This window comes from Microtus ochrogaster, chromosome 6 (assembly GCF_000317375.1).
Source record: "Microtus ochrogaster isolate Prairie Vole_2 chromosome 6, MicOch1.0, whole genome shotgun sequence".
In the NCBI taxonomy this organism is placed as follows: domain Eukaryota; kingdom Metazoa; phylum Chordata; class Mammalia; order Rodentia; family Cricetidae; genus Microtus; species Microtus ochrogaster.
In genome coordinates, this window is record NC_022013.1 from 9,273,363 (window position 1) to 9,285,642 (window position 12,280).

The 12,280-nt window shown below is 47.7% G+C and overlaps 1 protein-coding gene across 2 annotated transcripts in view; it reads right to left on the minus strand.

Annotated features, from left to right (window-relative positions):
• Ccdc93 (coiled-coil domain containing 93) overlaps positions 1–12,280 on the minus strand; it is a 70,746-nt gene that overhangs the window by 17,207 nt on the left and 41,259 nt on the right. For both annotated transcript variants that reach the window (XM_026779735.1, XM_005348252.2), the window contains exons 12-16: positions 9,220–9,336; positions 6,174–6,236; positions 3,033–3,106; positions 1,899–1,980; positions 1,252–1,317 (exon numbers count right to left, since the gene is read on the minus strand). In XM_026779735.1, the coding sequence (XP_026635536.1) occupies positions 1,252–1,317; positions 1,899–1,980; positions 3,033–3,106; positions 6,174–6,236; positions 9,220–9,336 (402 nt within the window). The remainder of the gene's footprint in view (positions 1–1,251; positions 1,318–1,898; positions 1,981–3,032; positions 3,107–6,173; positions 6,237–9,219; positions 9,337–12,280) is intronic.

The following is a 12,280-nucleotide window of genomic DNA, read 5'->3' on the forward strand; positions in this document are numbered from 1 at the left end:
GTGTTAAGGTATACTCGTGTGTTGAGTGTGATATGTGTTAAGGTATACTCGTGTGTAGAGGCTGGAGGAAGGTGTCCAGTGTTCTGCTCTATTTCTCTGCCTTATTCTCTTGAGACAGAGTTGTAGACTGGACCTGAAAGAAGGCCGACAGTCAGAAAGCACCACAAATCCCCATCCCCATCTGTTAAATTGGGAGCATAACCCCAGTCCCTGGCATCCATCCCAGGCCCCTGACCTGGGAGTTGCCTTGCTCTGGACTCCAAATCCCAGCATGCCAGGTCTTGACCCCTCCCTGGGGAAGGATCAGGACCACTCCACAGGGTATTTAAGTGGGCTCACAGAGAAGGAACATGTGGTTCCAGGTTTGCATGTGTTCACCCCTTTTCTGCCTCCCCTGCCATGCTCTCGGCTAGCTAAGAGCACCACTACTTAATAAAACATGGGCATTTAATTTGATTTAATCTGACCTAATTGGATTTCTTTGCGCTGGCCGTGTTAGGATTTTTTCCTAACACTGTCCACTACAGTGATAGGGCTATTGGCTCTTTCAGCCATGCATGGCCTTTTTTAAAACAGGAAATATTTATTTTTATGTATGAGTGGTTTCACCTGCATTGTCTGCTGCGCACCACCTAGATCATCAGACACCAGAACTGGAGTTGGAGGAGGCTGAGTCGCCGTGTGCATACTGGGAAGGGAATGCGTGCCCTGCAGGAGCAGCAGGTGCTCTCACCAACCCTGGGGACTGTACATTCAGAGACCCAGCTCAGGAAGTTGGCAGTCCTTTGGGAACATGATTAATGGTTGGTGCTAGGGGCTTGGCCGTCTACTCCGGGCTTGATGTAGCTGTTGCCATCTTTAAACAGAGTAGCAGGGTTGGGCAGCATAAGACCCTCACATGATCAGACCTTTTAACAGCCCATCATGTAGGAAGAGAGGCTCATGAGAGCCTCCCCACCTCAAGCCGTGTGAGAGGTGAGCTACTGACTGAAGTGGGTCTCTCGGCACTGCTGCAGGCCTTTGTGCAGCCGACTGTGACACCCAAGCCCCTATAACTAACCCCAATAAACATACTTTTGGTTCACCAAACTGGATTTAGACAAAAGCCCTCCTTCAGACTGGCAGTACCCTTTTTGGTTGGAGTGAATGGCTGTCTTCATGCCTCCCCAGGAAGAGTCACGGCACCAAATTGCTGCAATCTTCCCAGCCAGAAAGCAGCTGATGGTACCGATGGCTAACCGAAGCCTTTACCTTGTCGCCTGGTGTTCTCTCAGCTTTCAGGGTCTCGATTTCCTGCTGCAGACGAGACATCTCCTCCTGGAAAAGCAAGGTGAACCTTTACAAAGCTCAGGTAAGCTAATGAATGAAGGTAACTGTTAACTTCATCATATGTGGTTTGTTTTCACGTTTGTGTTTGTGTGCACGTGTGTGGACACATGCATGTATCTGGTGTGTATTTGCATGTGTGCACTCACGCTCATATGTGCACCACAGCATATGTGTAGAGGTCAGAAGACAACCTACAGGATAATTTTTTTTCTTCCACAGTGAGCATCCTAGGGACTGAGCTCAGGTTGTCAGGCTTGGTGGCAAGCACCATTATCTGCTGAGCCATCTTACCTGCCCAGTTTCATCTTTACTTTCACTAGTGCGTGCCAGGTCAAAAGCCAACAGGGAACCAGGCACTCCACTCTCACTGGCAAGCTCGTCCCTTCCTGGGAAAGAGCTCTTTCTCCTGGACTTGCAAGAGCAGAAAGCACCTTCCCCATAGAGTCATTTCCTCAGCCTGAGGCAGCTTACACTGCACTGCCCTGGCTAGCAGGCCCCAGAGCACAGGGGAGGGAAGCCAAGCGCCTCGGCAGAGCTCTGCCTGTCCACCAATGCCGCGCAGCACTTACCCGGCAGTGCGCCTTGAACTCCTGCTCCTGGCTTTTCAGATTCTCATTCATGGCTACGAGGGCTCTCAGGCTCTGGAGAATGCTGAGGAGGAAAGGCAAAGGCCATTACCATCTGCTTTTACAAACTGAGGATAAAGCCACATCAAGACTACAAGGCGCTCCTTCTTAAGTTCCTTTGTTTTCCCCAAGGGTGTAACGGGAGAGCCACAAACAGTCATGATTTCCATTTCTGATTATGCATTTGGACCCTCAAGCCCAGGAGGAGACAAAACACCTAGGACAGGATTCTAGAATGTGAAGGTCAACTCTGGAGACATCAATGAGCTTCAGTGGTACACATTTATTCAGTTGTGCTCAGGGTAAACACTCTGTGTGCATGTGTGTGTACACTTGTGCACATATATGCGTGCACCTGTGTGCACATTCATGTGGAGGCCAAAGACAGTCTCAAATGCTCTTCTTCAGGTGCTAGCCCGGTTTTTTTTAAAACTAAAACCATTGTATTATATTTATTTAGTATGTGTGAGGAGTGCGCTTGTGCAGCAGGCGTGGGAGTCTCCTACCATGTGGCTACAGGAACTGAACTCAGGTCGTCAGGCTGCACAGTAAGCACTTTGCCCCACAGAGGGATCTCAGCAGCTTTTCCTCCTTGTGTTTTGAGACAGGGTCTCTCACTGGCCTGAGACTGGCCAGGTAGTTTAGACTGGCTGGCCCAGCAAGTGCCAGGGACCTTGTTTCTACCTCCCTGGCTCTAGGATAACAAGCATGTACCACCATACCTAGCCTTTTCAGATAGGATGAGAGACATCAAACTTAGGTTCGCATGCTTAAAAAGCAAGCACTTTAGCCACTAAGCTCCCAGTTCTGTTTTACTGTTTTTAAAACCAGAACACCAATGCTTAGATCACAAGGAGAGCTGAAGGGATGGTGGGTGACTCAGTGTGGTCCAAGAATTTCAGCGAGCATCAGGGTGACTGCTGGTCCCTTTTGGATGGTCATGTGACATTATCTGAATGGAAGTGGAGCCCCAGCCCATGACCTCTGGCTATTCTGTCCCTTAATCAGATAAATCAAGCCTCAGATCCTGCAGTCAATTTCATCAAAGGGCTAATAGCACCTGCCGAAACCCCTTACCTTGGGTCGGCTTTGGCTTCTAATTTCTCCAGGGCTGCCTGTTCTTTGTCTAGTTTCTCACCATGATTCTTCAGCTGCAAGAAAGAACAGAGGCATCATTGGCTACAGAGACTTAACAGATAAAAACAAGGTGTGCTCCATGACCCAGTCCCATCCCCAGCTCACTTGGCCACTTGGGATAGATGACTGAACCACTGGTTTTGGTTGTGCACTGAGAAAAACAGATGGGTCAGACAAATGGGATGGAGGGGGAGATGCAGGAGCGAGGTCAGAACCATGATTTGCTAAATGTTGCACTGGCTATGGAAACACTGAGGAAGACTTCCCAGTACAGCAGGGGAGGTGGGAAAGCCCAAGGTGGTACAGAGGAGGAGGAGGGGAGGGGAGAGAGGGAGGGAAAGAAAGCAAGAGAAACTACCAGATCAGCACTGTCATGGTAGGGTTAAAGCTTCCCAGCCTCTTGAATGCTATATTTCTGGTTTTATGTCAACTTGACACAAACTAGAGTCATCTGAAAGGCCTGAGTTTAGAAAATGCCTCCATAAGATCCAACTGTAAGGCATGTTCTTAATTAGTGATTAATGGGGGAGGACCCAGCCCACTGTGGGTGGGGCCATCCCTGGGATGCTGGCCCTGGGTTCTATAAGAAAGCAGGCTGAGCAAGTCATGGGAAGTGAGCCAGTAAGCACCATCCTATTGACCCTATGGCCCTGCAACAGCTCCCGCCTCCAGGTTCCTGCCTGGCTTGTGTTCCTGTCCTGACTTCCTGTGATGATGAGCTGTGATGTGGAAGCATGAGCTGAACAAACCCTTTCCTCCCTGACTTGCTTTTTGTTCATGGTGTTTTGCCGCAGCAATAGAAACTCTAAAAACAGTATTTTACCTTCTTTTGATTTAGCAAATGGAAAAGTCTTTAAGAAAACACAGATTTTAATGCACAGAAATATACTTTTGTATATATATACTTTTGTGTGTGTCATGTGAGCGTATATGTGGAGGTAGAGGCTCAGGTCCTGAGGTTTCTCAATTTTTGCTTCTTTATCCTTATCTTTTAAGACCTGATCTGTCACTGAAAGAAAAAGTCAAGGTACTGCTAGCCTACTCGGCCAGTAAGCCACTGGGATCCATCACCTTTGTGTTTCAGGGCTGAGCTTACAAGTGCCACCACCATGCCAGGCTGCAATGAGGATAATCAGGTCCTGAACACAGGTCCTTATGCTCACGCAGTGAGCACTTTACCCACTGAGCCATCTCCCCAACCCATCTATTGTTATTTTTTTTTAAGTATCTCTTTTACAATGATCTAGAAAATAAGGTCTAATGTCATGAACACAGTGAACTCCCAAGCACCTAAAGAAATATATACAGGTGGGTTGATGACATGGCTCACGAGCAGCCACTCCTCAAAATCTGAGTTCAGTTCCTGAACCCTGCATGGTAGAAGAGAACCAGCTTCCACAAGTTGTCCTCTGACCTCCACACATGCACTGGGGCATGCTTACCAGACCAGCTCCCCCGCCCACTAAATACATAGACATTTTTCAGAGGAAATGCGCACAAGCATGCAGAATATAATTGCTATGCAACCATAAAAGAGTCCTTTAGACTCAGAAGATCCTGGCTGTAATCATCACCCTGCAGTGGGCAGAGAGATGGCGGGTTATAGGAATTCACATTTTGTGTTTTGCAAGTTTCTGAACCATGTGAGCATGTGACATATTCAAAACAAAACAAAACAAAACAAATTAAGTTTCAAAAGTTCCTAGCTGAAAATGGCAGTGTCAGATCAAACCCTTCTCACCTCAAGTCTCGAAATAATCCAGGCTATGATGCCGCAACATGGAAGTAGGTTAACTCATGGGACAAGACAGAGGGTTGGCAGATGGGAACAGACAGAAGACAGCTATGGAGAACTAACCAAAGTGGGTGACAAGAATGGCTTGTGGGGCTGAGGCCTGGATCAGAAGAGCGAGGTTGACAAAGCAATGAAGCCTGACTCAGTTACACAGGAGAGCATCTGAGGGCCCCAGATGGCTGGCAAGAGCAAAGAGAATGGGAAGCTCCCCAGCTCTGAGTGTCTGTTGCCAGGAGCTGATTTACCACAGAGAAACAGTGGAAGCGAGCTGCTGTGAGTTCATACTGTCAGCTTGACAGGATCTAGAGCCACCAGAGACAGGCTCTGGGCACACCCGTGACAGATCAGCCAGGGCAGTCCAGCCTCTAGGAAAGTCCACCCCACAAGTGGGAGGCGCTACCTCTTGGGCTGGCGTCTAAACTGCAGAAAAGGAGAACATGAGCTGGGCACTGGCATTCATCTGTCTGCTTCCTGACTGTGTGTGCTGGGTCCAGCTGCTTCAGGTTCCTGCTCATTGCCTTCTCCACCATGAAAGACTGCATACTTCAGCTGCGAGCCAGACTAAAGCCCTCCCCTCCTTAAGCTACTTCTTGTCATGGGTTCTGTCACAGTAACAAGCCAAGTAGCTGTAGCATGTACAGAGCATTGGTGAGAAGAAATTTAAACCAGATGATGTATAACCAAGAGTCCTCAAACATCCGAAGACAGAAAAACATGGTGGATCAGCTTACAAGTGGACCCGACTAAAAAACAACTATAAAGAAATATACATTTTATACCAGAGACCTAGGAAGACAGTATTCACCTAAAAAGAAACTGGGCTTCCATCTAGGGAACTGGATTGCGAACCAGAGAGATTACAGCCCACGCCACTGATGCGGCAGCCAGTTAGGTTCTGGCTTTCCTGGGGTGGCTGTGTGGTTGTCTCCAAGGATGTCCTGCTGCCACCACCTGTCTGCCACCTTCCACCTCCCTGAAGTGGCAAAAGCAGCCTGCATTCATCATATTAGTCTGCCTGGAAGGGCAGGCTTCATAGAAATGCAGATTAGGTCTGCGTCATGAGAGAGCCCAGCATGGTCATGTCTGTCCAGTGCTGCCGGAGGAACGCTGCTCATCAGCTGCGGTGGCAGGAAGCCAGCCTCAGAGTCTGGTCACAGCAGGGGAAGGGAGTTTCATGGTGGTGCTTGACCCACACCATCAGTTTATCCACACTGCTGTGATCTGACCTGGGAGAGGTGGCTGTGGACCCCGAGGTCACAGTAAGGGAGGAGGGGACAGATGCTTACCTCTGTCAGTGTCTTCTTCATGTCACTGTACTTGGCCTGGAGGCTGGTGTGATTCGTTTGCAGCTGTGTGAGAGAGAAAGGACATTTGCTTGAATGGAATCCCTTTCTCGGTCCAGACAGCGATGGGATCCTCCTTTTACAGTGAGGAGGTAAAGACCAGAAGGGCTGAAACATTTAAACTGCAGGACTTCCATTTTATTTTTAAAACAGTTCTATGTTTACTTATTTTGGTGCTAGGGAGTAAACCTGGGGTTCCATGTGGAATAACATGGAGTCTTCCACTGAGTTCCACCCCTAGACCAATGGGGGGCACCTCCCCATTCCTAGGATTATATACTGAATGCCAGGCTTTCCAAATGGATCTTGGGGAATTGAGCTTGGGGTGTCATGCTTGCACCCACCCAGCCCTTTACCAACTGAGCCATGTCCCCAGCAGGCATGCAGACTTTTATCATCCAAAGACTATCCCTAAGTCACTCCCTGCCTTCTTTATGGTCTCCTTTCCTAGGAGAATATATGAAGGTCTTCCAAAATAGTTCCACCTGTCACCAAGACCTATAAATGACCAATAGCTCTCTTAAAAAGATCATTTGGGACTGGTGGAACAGCTCAGGTTGTAAGGTGCTGGCCACCAAGTCTGATGACCCAAGTTCAGTCCTCAGGACCCATTTGGTAGATGGGACAAACTGAACCCAGCCAACTGTCTACTGGCTTCCATGACATATGTGCACTGCTCTCAGAAATAAACGGAAAACAATGGTCTGTTTCTCCCACTCCTGCCATCACCAGCTCACCTACTGCCCCGTCTTCTGAAGGTCTGGGACTCCCTGAGCCTCTGCCCATATCCCACATCATACACACCAACAGGCAGTGGCATGCCACCCTGCTGCAGTCCTCTGTGGCTTCCACAGTCCTAACATGGACCTGGAAGGTGCTCCGTTATCGGTCTGCCCACTGCACACCTCACTCAAGACTCCTCAATCATCAGACAGGAAGGAGCTGGCCAACTCTTCCTCCCTTCATCTTTGCTTATGTTGCTTCCTAAGCCTCCACCTGGTTCCTCAACATCTCCACGCAGACCTCTGTAGTAGGAGCTACGGGCAGCGTTCCTGCCACCCAGCTCCCGGCCGCCTGGCTAGCTTATGCCCCAAAATAACAACACACAAATTGTATTCATATAAACACTGCTTGGCCCATTTCTATTAATGTGTGTAGCACCATGAGGTGGTGACTTATCTTGCCTAACCCATATTTAGTAATCTGTGTAGCACCAGTCTTACTGGGAAAGATTCAGCATGTCTGACTTGGTGGCTGTTTCAAAATGCTGGTGTTCTGGTCCGTACTGCCAGGGCAAACTCTGACTTTTTCAGGCAGGCGATCTGACTACAGAGTGTTTGAGTGTGTTTTCTGAGTGCAGTGCTGCAGCTTGCTTGCTGGCAGGGAACTTTTTGAAACGCCATAGAGTTGTGGCAATAAAAATGGCTATAGCTGGTACCTCCGCCATGAGGCTGGAAAGCTAAGGAATGGGCTGGATCCAGCCGCCAAAGATATGGCTTTAATCCTACCCATGTTGCTCAGTAAATTAAAGACTCTTGTGGTCACAAAAGAGACATATACAGTAAAAGAAAGATTCAAAGTCAAAGAAAATGTCTAAATGATTTACTATGTGTTAAAAAATCTATGTAGGCTAAAGGTTAAATTTCTTAAAAGTAAAGAAGAAAGAAACAGAGTAGTTGGGTATGGTGGTACACACCTTTAATCCCAATACTTGAAAGGCAGAGGTAGATTGACCTCGGAGTTGAACTCTGTGACTTCAAAGTGTGGTAGCACACGCCTTTAATCCCAATGCCTGGGAAAGTGTGGGAGGCAGAGACCGAAGGATCTCTGAGAGTTCAAGGACAGCCTGGTCTACAGAGTTATTCCAGGACAAAGATATACAGAGAACTTGTCTCAAAAAAAATCTGTAAGCACGCCTTCAATCCCAGCACTCGGGAGGCAGAGGCAGGCAGATCTCTGTGAGTTCGAGACCAGCCTGATCTACAGAGCTAGTTCCAGGACAGGCTCCAAAGCCACAGAGAAACCCTGTCTCAAAAAACCAAAAAAAAAAAAATCTGTAGTTACAGCCAGCTGTGGGCTGCAAATGTGGGTGCTGGGAACCAGAACTCATGTCCTCTGCAAGAGCAACGAAAGTTCTTGATGGTTGCCATCTTTCCTGCCTTGCCCTGCATTTTCTGTGACAGGGGTTGATAAACTTTGCCTATAAGGAACCAGGCATTACACAGTTGAGGCTTTGTGTGTTGTCTGGTCTCCACCACAACTACTCAACGCTGTTATAGTAGCTTGAAAGCAGTCACAGAAAAATAGGAGAGCAAATGTGTTTAGCTGTTCCAGTGAAACTTAACTCATGGGGGTGGGGAGAGGGCTAGTGAACAAAGTGCCTACCATGCAGTCCTGAAGACTGAAGACTGAATCCCCAGGGTCAATGTGAAAAGCTAGGTGAGCGTGGCAACTTGCCTCTAATTCCAGAGCTTAGGAGGCAGAGACAAGGGATATCCCTGGCAATTTAGCTAGCTAGACAAGCAAAGCTGGCTCAGAGAGACCTTGCCTTAGTAAATTAAGTGGACAGTGATTAAGGAAGACACCAACAACAGTCTCTAGCTCCTGCACACCCATCAGGCACAGGTATGTACACTAAGTACCCCCACATACTTGCAAGCAAATCTCTAGCTCCTGCACGCCCATCAGGCACAGGTATGTACACTAAGTACCCCCACATACTAGCAAGCAAGTCTCTAGCTCCTGCACGCCCATCAGGCACAGGTATGTACACTAAGTACCCCACATACTTGCAAACACCCACACAGGCACACATCATCCACATAACTTTACTTACAAAAATGCATGCAGCTAAACAGCACTGAAGGCTGCAGTGTGCCTGAGCCAGTGCCCCCTTTGACCAGGCTACCACAAGGCTCTTCATTCATCTTCCAATTCTTCCCCTTGGAAGAAGTTTCATTAACTCGAGTGGAATTCTAAAAACACTCACCTCTTCTAGATGTTTGGTCTTCTGCAGAATCTGTTTATTCAAGGAAATGACTTTCCGCTGATGCAGCTGGGAGGTTCCTAACTTTTCTGGACTTTCTTCAGCAGACAGCTCGGACTGCTGTGGGAAAACCCAAGGCAGATAATGAACTCAGATCCATTCAGGTTGTCCATCCATACTCAGTATGAGCAAGGCAGTTCTGGGCAGCCGGTCTCACCCAGCCAGGGCATCTACAATGTCCTGCCCAGAACCGAAATCCAGACAGGGAAAGTCTGACGTCATCAAAGTCTGCTTGGGAGCAGGGGAACGCATGGGTATAGGCTGCCCAGCTATGGCTACGCTGAAACCATCCAGGTGACAGCATCTGTGGGGGGTCTTAGTGGGTGGGGATACAGGATGTCTTACTGGTTTCTTTATGAAACCATCTGGAAACATCAAGAGTTACAAACTGGAGACGGCTAAGTGGGTAAAAGCATTTGCCACCATACCTGATGAGTCAGACCCCCCCAAAACTTCGGCTGGAGACTTTCCACAGGTACAGGCTGCCCTCTAATGTCCACATGTGTAGAGTGGCAAATGTGTAAACACATACAATAAATAAATCATGTGATAAAAATGAAAAGAGCTATATACTGATTCACTTTCATTGAAATTTTATAAATACACAGTTGCAGAGTCTAGTCATTTCCGAGCATGTATAATAACAAGCAGCAGGTCGGCCTGCTCTGCCCTCCACAGACCACTCTCTCAACTATTTCCTACGTCTGTTCTTCTGACTTACAAGAAGCACAAGAAGGAGAAAGTTGCCGAGAGAAGCCATGGAGTAAACCTCTGGAAATGGATGAGTGAGGAGGGGACAGACAAGGCCAAGCCGACACAGGGACTGTAAGAACTGGAGGCAGGTAAAAGAGAGATTTCTGGGTAGTGTCACAGGGTGAGTGACTGACATTTTCTAGAAGGGTTAATGACGATTAACCTAATGTAGCAAGTTACCTATCGGGTAACTTACAGTCCCTGCATGTTTCATCAGTGCTCGTGGGTCTGGAAGTCTGGGAAGTGCAGCATTGGGACAAAGAGACTGCCAAGAGGAGGAGGAGAATCGACACAGGCATCAGGACTATGCATCTTGGCTAGGGCTTTCCCTGAATTATTTACACCACTGACAGACCATGGAGGTTTTTCTGTGGGTTTGTTTTGCTGTTTAATGATTCTGGAACTTGGGAACAGTGGGCTGGGTATGGGTGCAGTGAAGAGCCAGGGGTAACATTCTGTATACTGTGGGCTGACAGTCCAGAAGGAAACAGAAGACACTTGGGGCTGGAGAGACAGTATTCCTTCACTGGTATTAAAGCCTACTTTTTGGGCATTCTGATGTATGTTGAAGACCAGCTGATTTCCAGCCCAATGGACTGAACAACATTGGATTCTTAGACTTTCCACTAGAAGATAGTCATTGTTGGACTAACCAGACCCCAGCCTGTAAGTCCCAGCTGGACGGCTTCCTGAAGCACATGACTCAATGGTTAGTACGCTGGACCGGCACATATGTGTATTTGTCATTGCACTTAGACTAGAGAAATGTATCAACATGGATCTGGTCCTCAGAACCCTGAATTAATTAATATGAATTAATACTTTATAAATGAAAATTAAAGAAACTGCAGGGGCCATAGATGTCTTTCTCTCTCTCTCTCTCTCTCTCTCTCTCTCTCTCTCTCTCTCTCTCTCTCTCTGTTCCTTTAGAGAACCTCAACTAATCCACTTGGTAATCTACTCAGTTACTGGAATGTAACAACTGACCCAGTGTTTGGGAAAGAACATGGAGGGAGCCCACCAGGACGTCAAGGAAGAAAGGAAAAGATCTCTCTCAATCCACTCTCTCAACGAGAATCACATAAAGAGAGAAAATACATGCATACAGGAAGAGCCCCGAAGTCTTTTTAAAACCCTGTTATATCTTTACTAGAATATGCTCCAAGAAACAAGGGCTTTCAAATCTGTTAGTGCTAAATAAAAATACACCTTCTGTGGACTCTCTCTCTCTCTCTCTCTCTCTCTCTCTCTCTCTCTCTCTCGCTCATGTTTGTGTGGACATGTGCACCTGTGCATGAGGGCCACACGCATGTATGTGAATGTATGTATATGGAAGCCAGGGGATGGCTTTGGGAGTCTTCAATTATTTCCCACCTTCTCTTTGGAGACAGGGTTTCTCAGTGAACCGGGGGTCCCTGACTCAGCTAGCTGGGATGACTGGTAGCCCCAGAGACCTTCCAGTCTCCTCTTCCCATGAGGGGGTTATGGATATGGATAGCTACATCTCACTTTTGAAATGGATGGTGGGGATCTGAACTCAGGTCCTCATGTCTGTATGGTAAGCACCTGACCCACTGCGCCATCTGTCTAGCCCCTGCAGTTTCTGACATTTCATATTAATTAACTCTGAGGGCCAGCTCCATGCTGACACTGTTCTCTACTCCATGTGCAGTGACAAATACACGTATGTGCAGGTCCACCATTCTAGCCTGAGTCTAGACGGGCGCTTCGGGAAGCTGTTTGTCCAGCTGGGATGCTCCTAAACGAAGCACTTTATTCTGGAGCTATAGCGAAGAGAGTTCTCAATGAGCCAATGGAAGTCTGATTGTTTTTCAAACATACTTTTCATTACACAATTTAAAGCTTTTATTTCTTTCAAATTATCTTCCTAACAGCCAGGAAAACCCAGATTGAAGGCAGAAACAGGTCTCTGGACCAGCACAGCCCATCTGACAGTGGCTGAGGGACAGTTACAGCAGGAGAGCAGGTGACGAGGACAAAGTTCAGATTCAGAAGACAAGATGGAGCTTTACACCCAACCCTCCATGGGAAAAAGTTTAAGCCCCAGGCATCTTAACAGTCTATTTACAAAATACAGCATCTGCCAAAAAGGCCAGCCATCGACAAACACACCCCTGTGCCACAGAGGAGCACGGGCTGACGTGCAGATCTCATTTTGCTCAACAACTGCAGATTAAGAACGTGCCGGTAAAACCACAGTGTGGATTAGGACAGTCTGCTGCAGATCTCA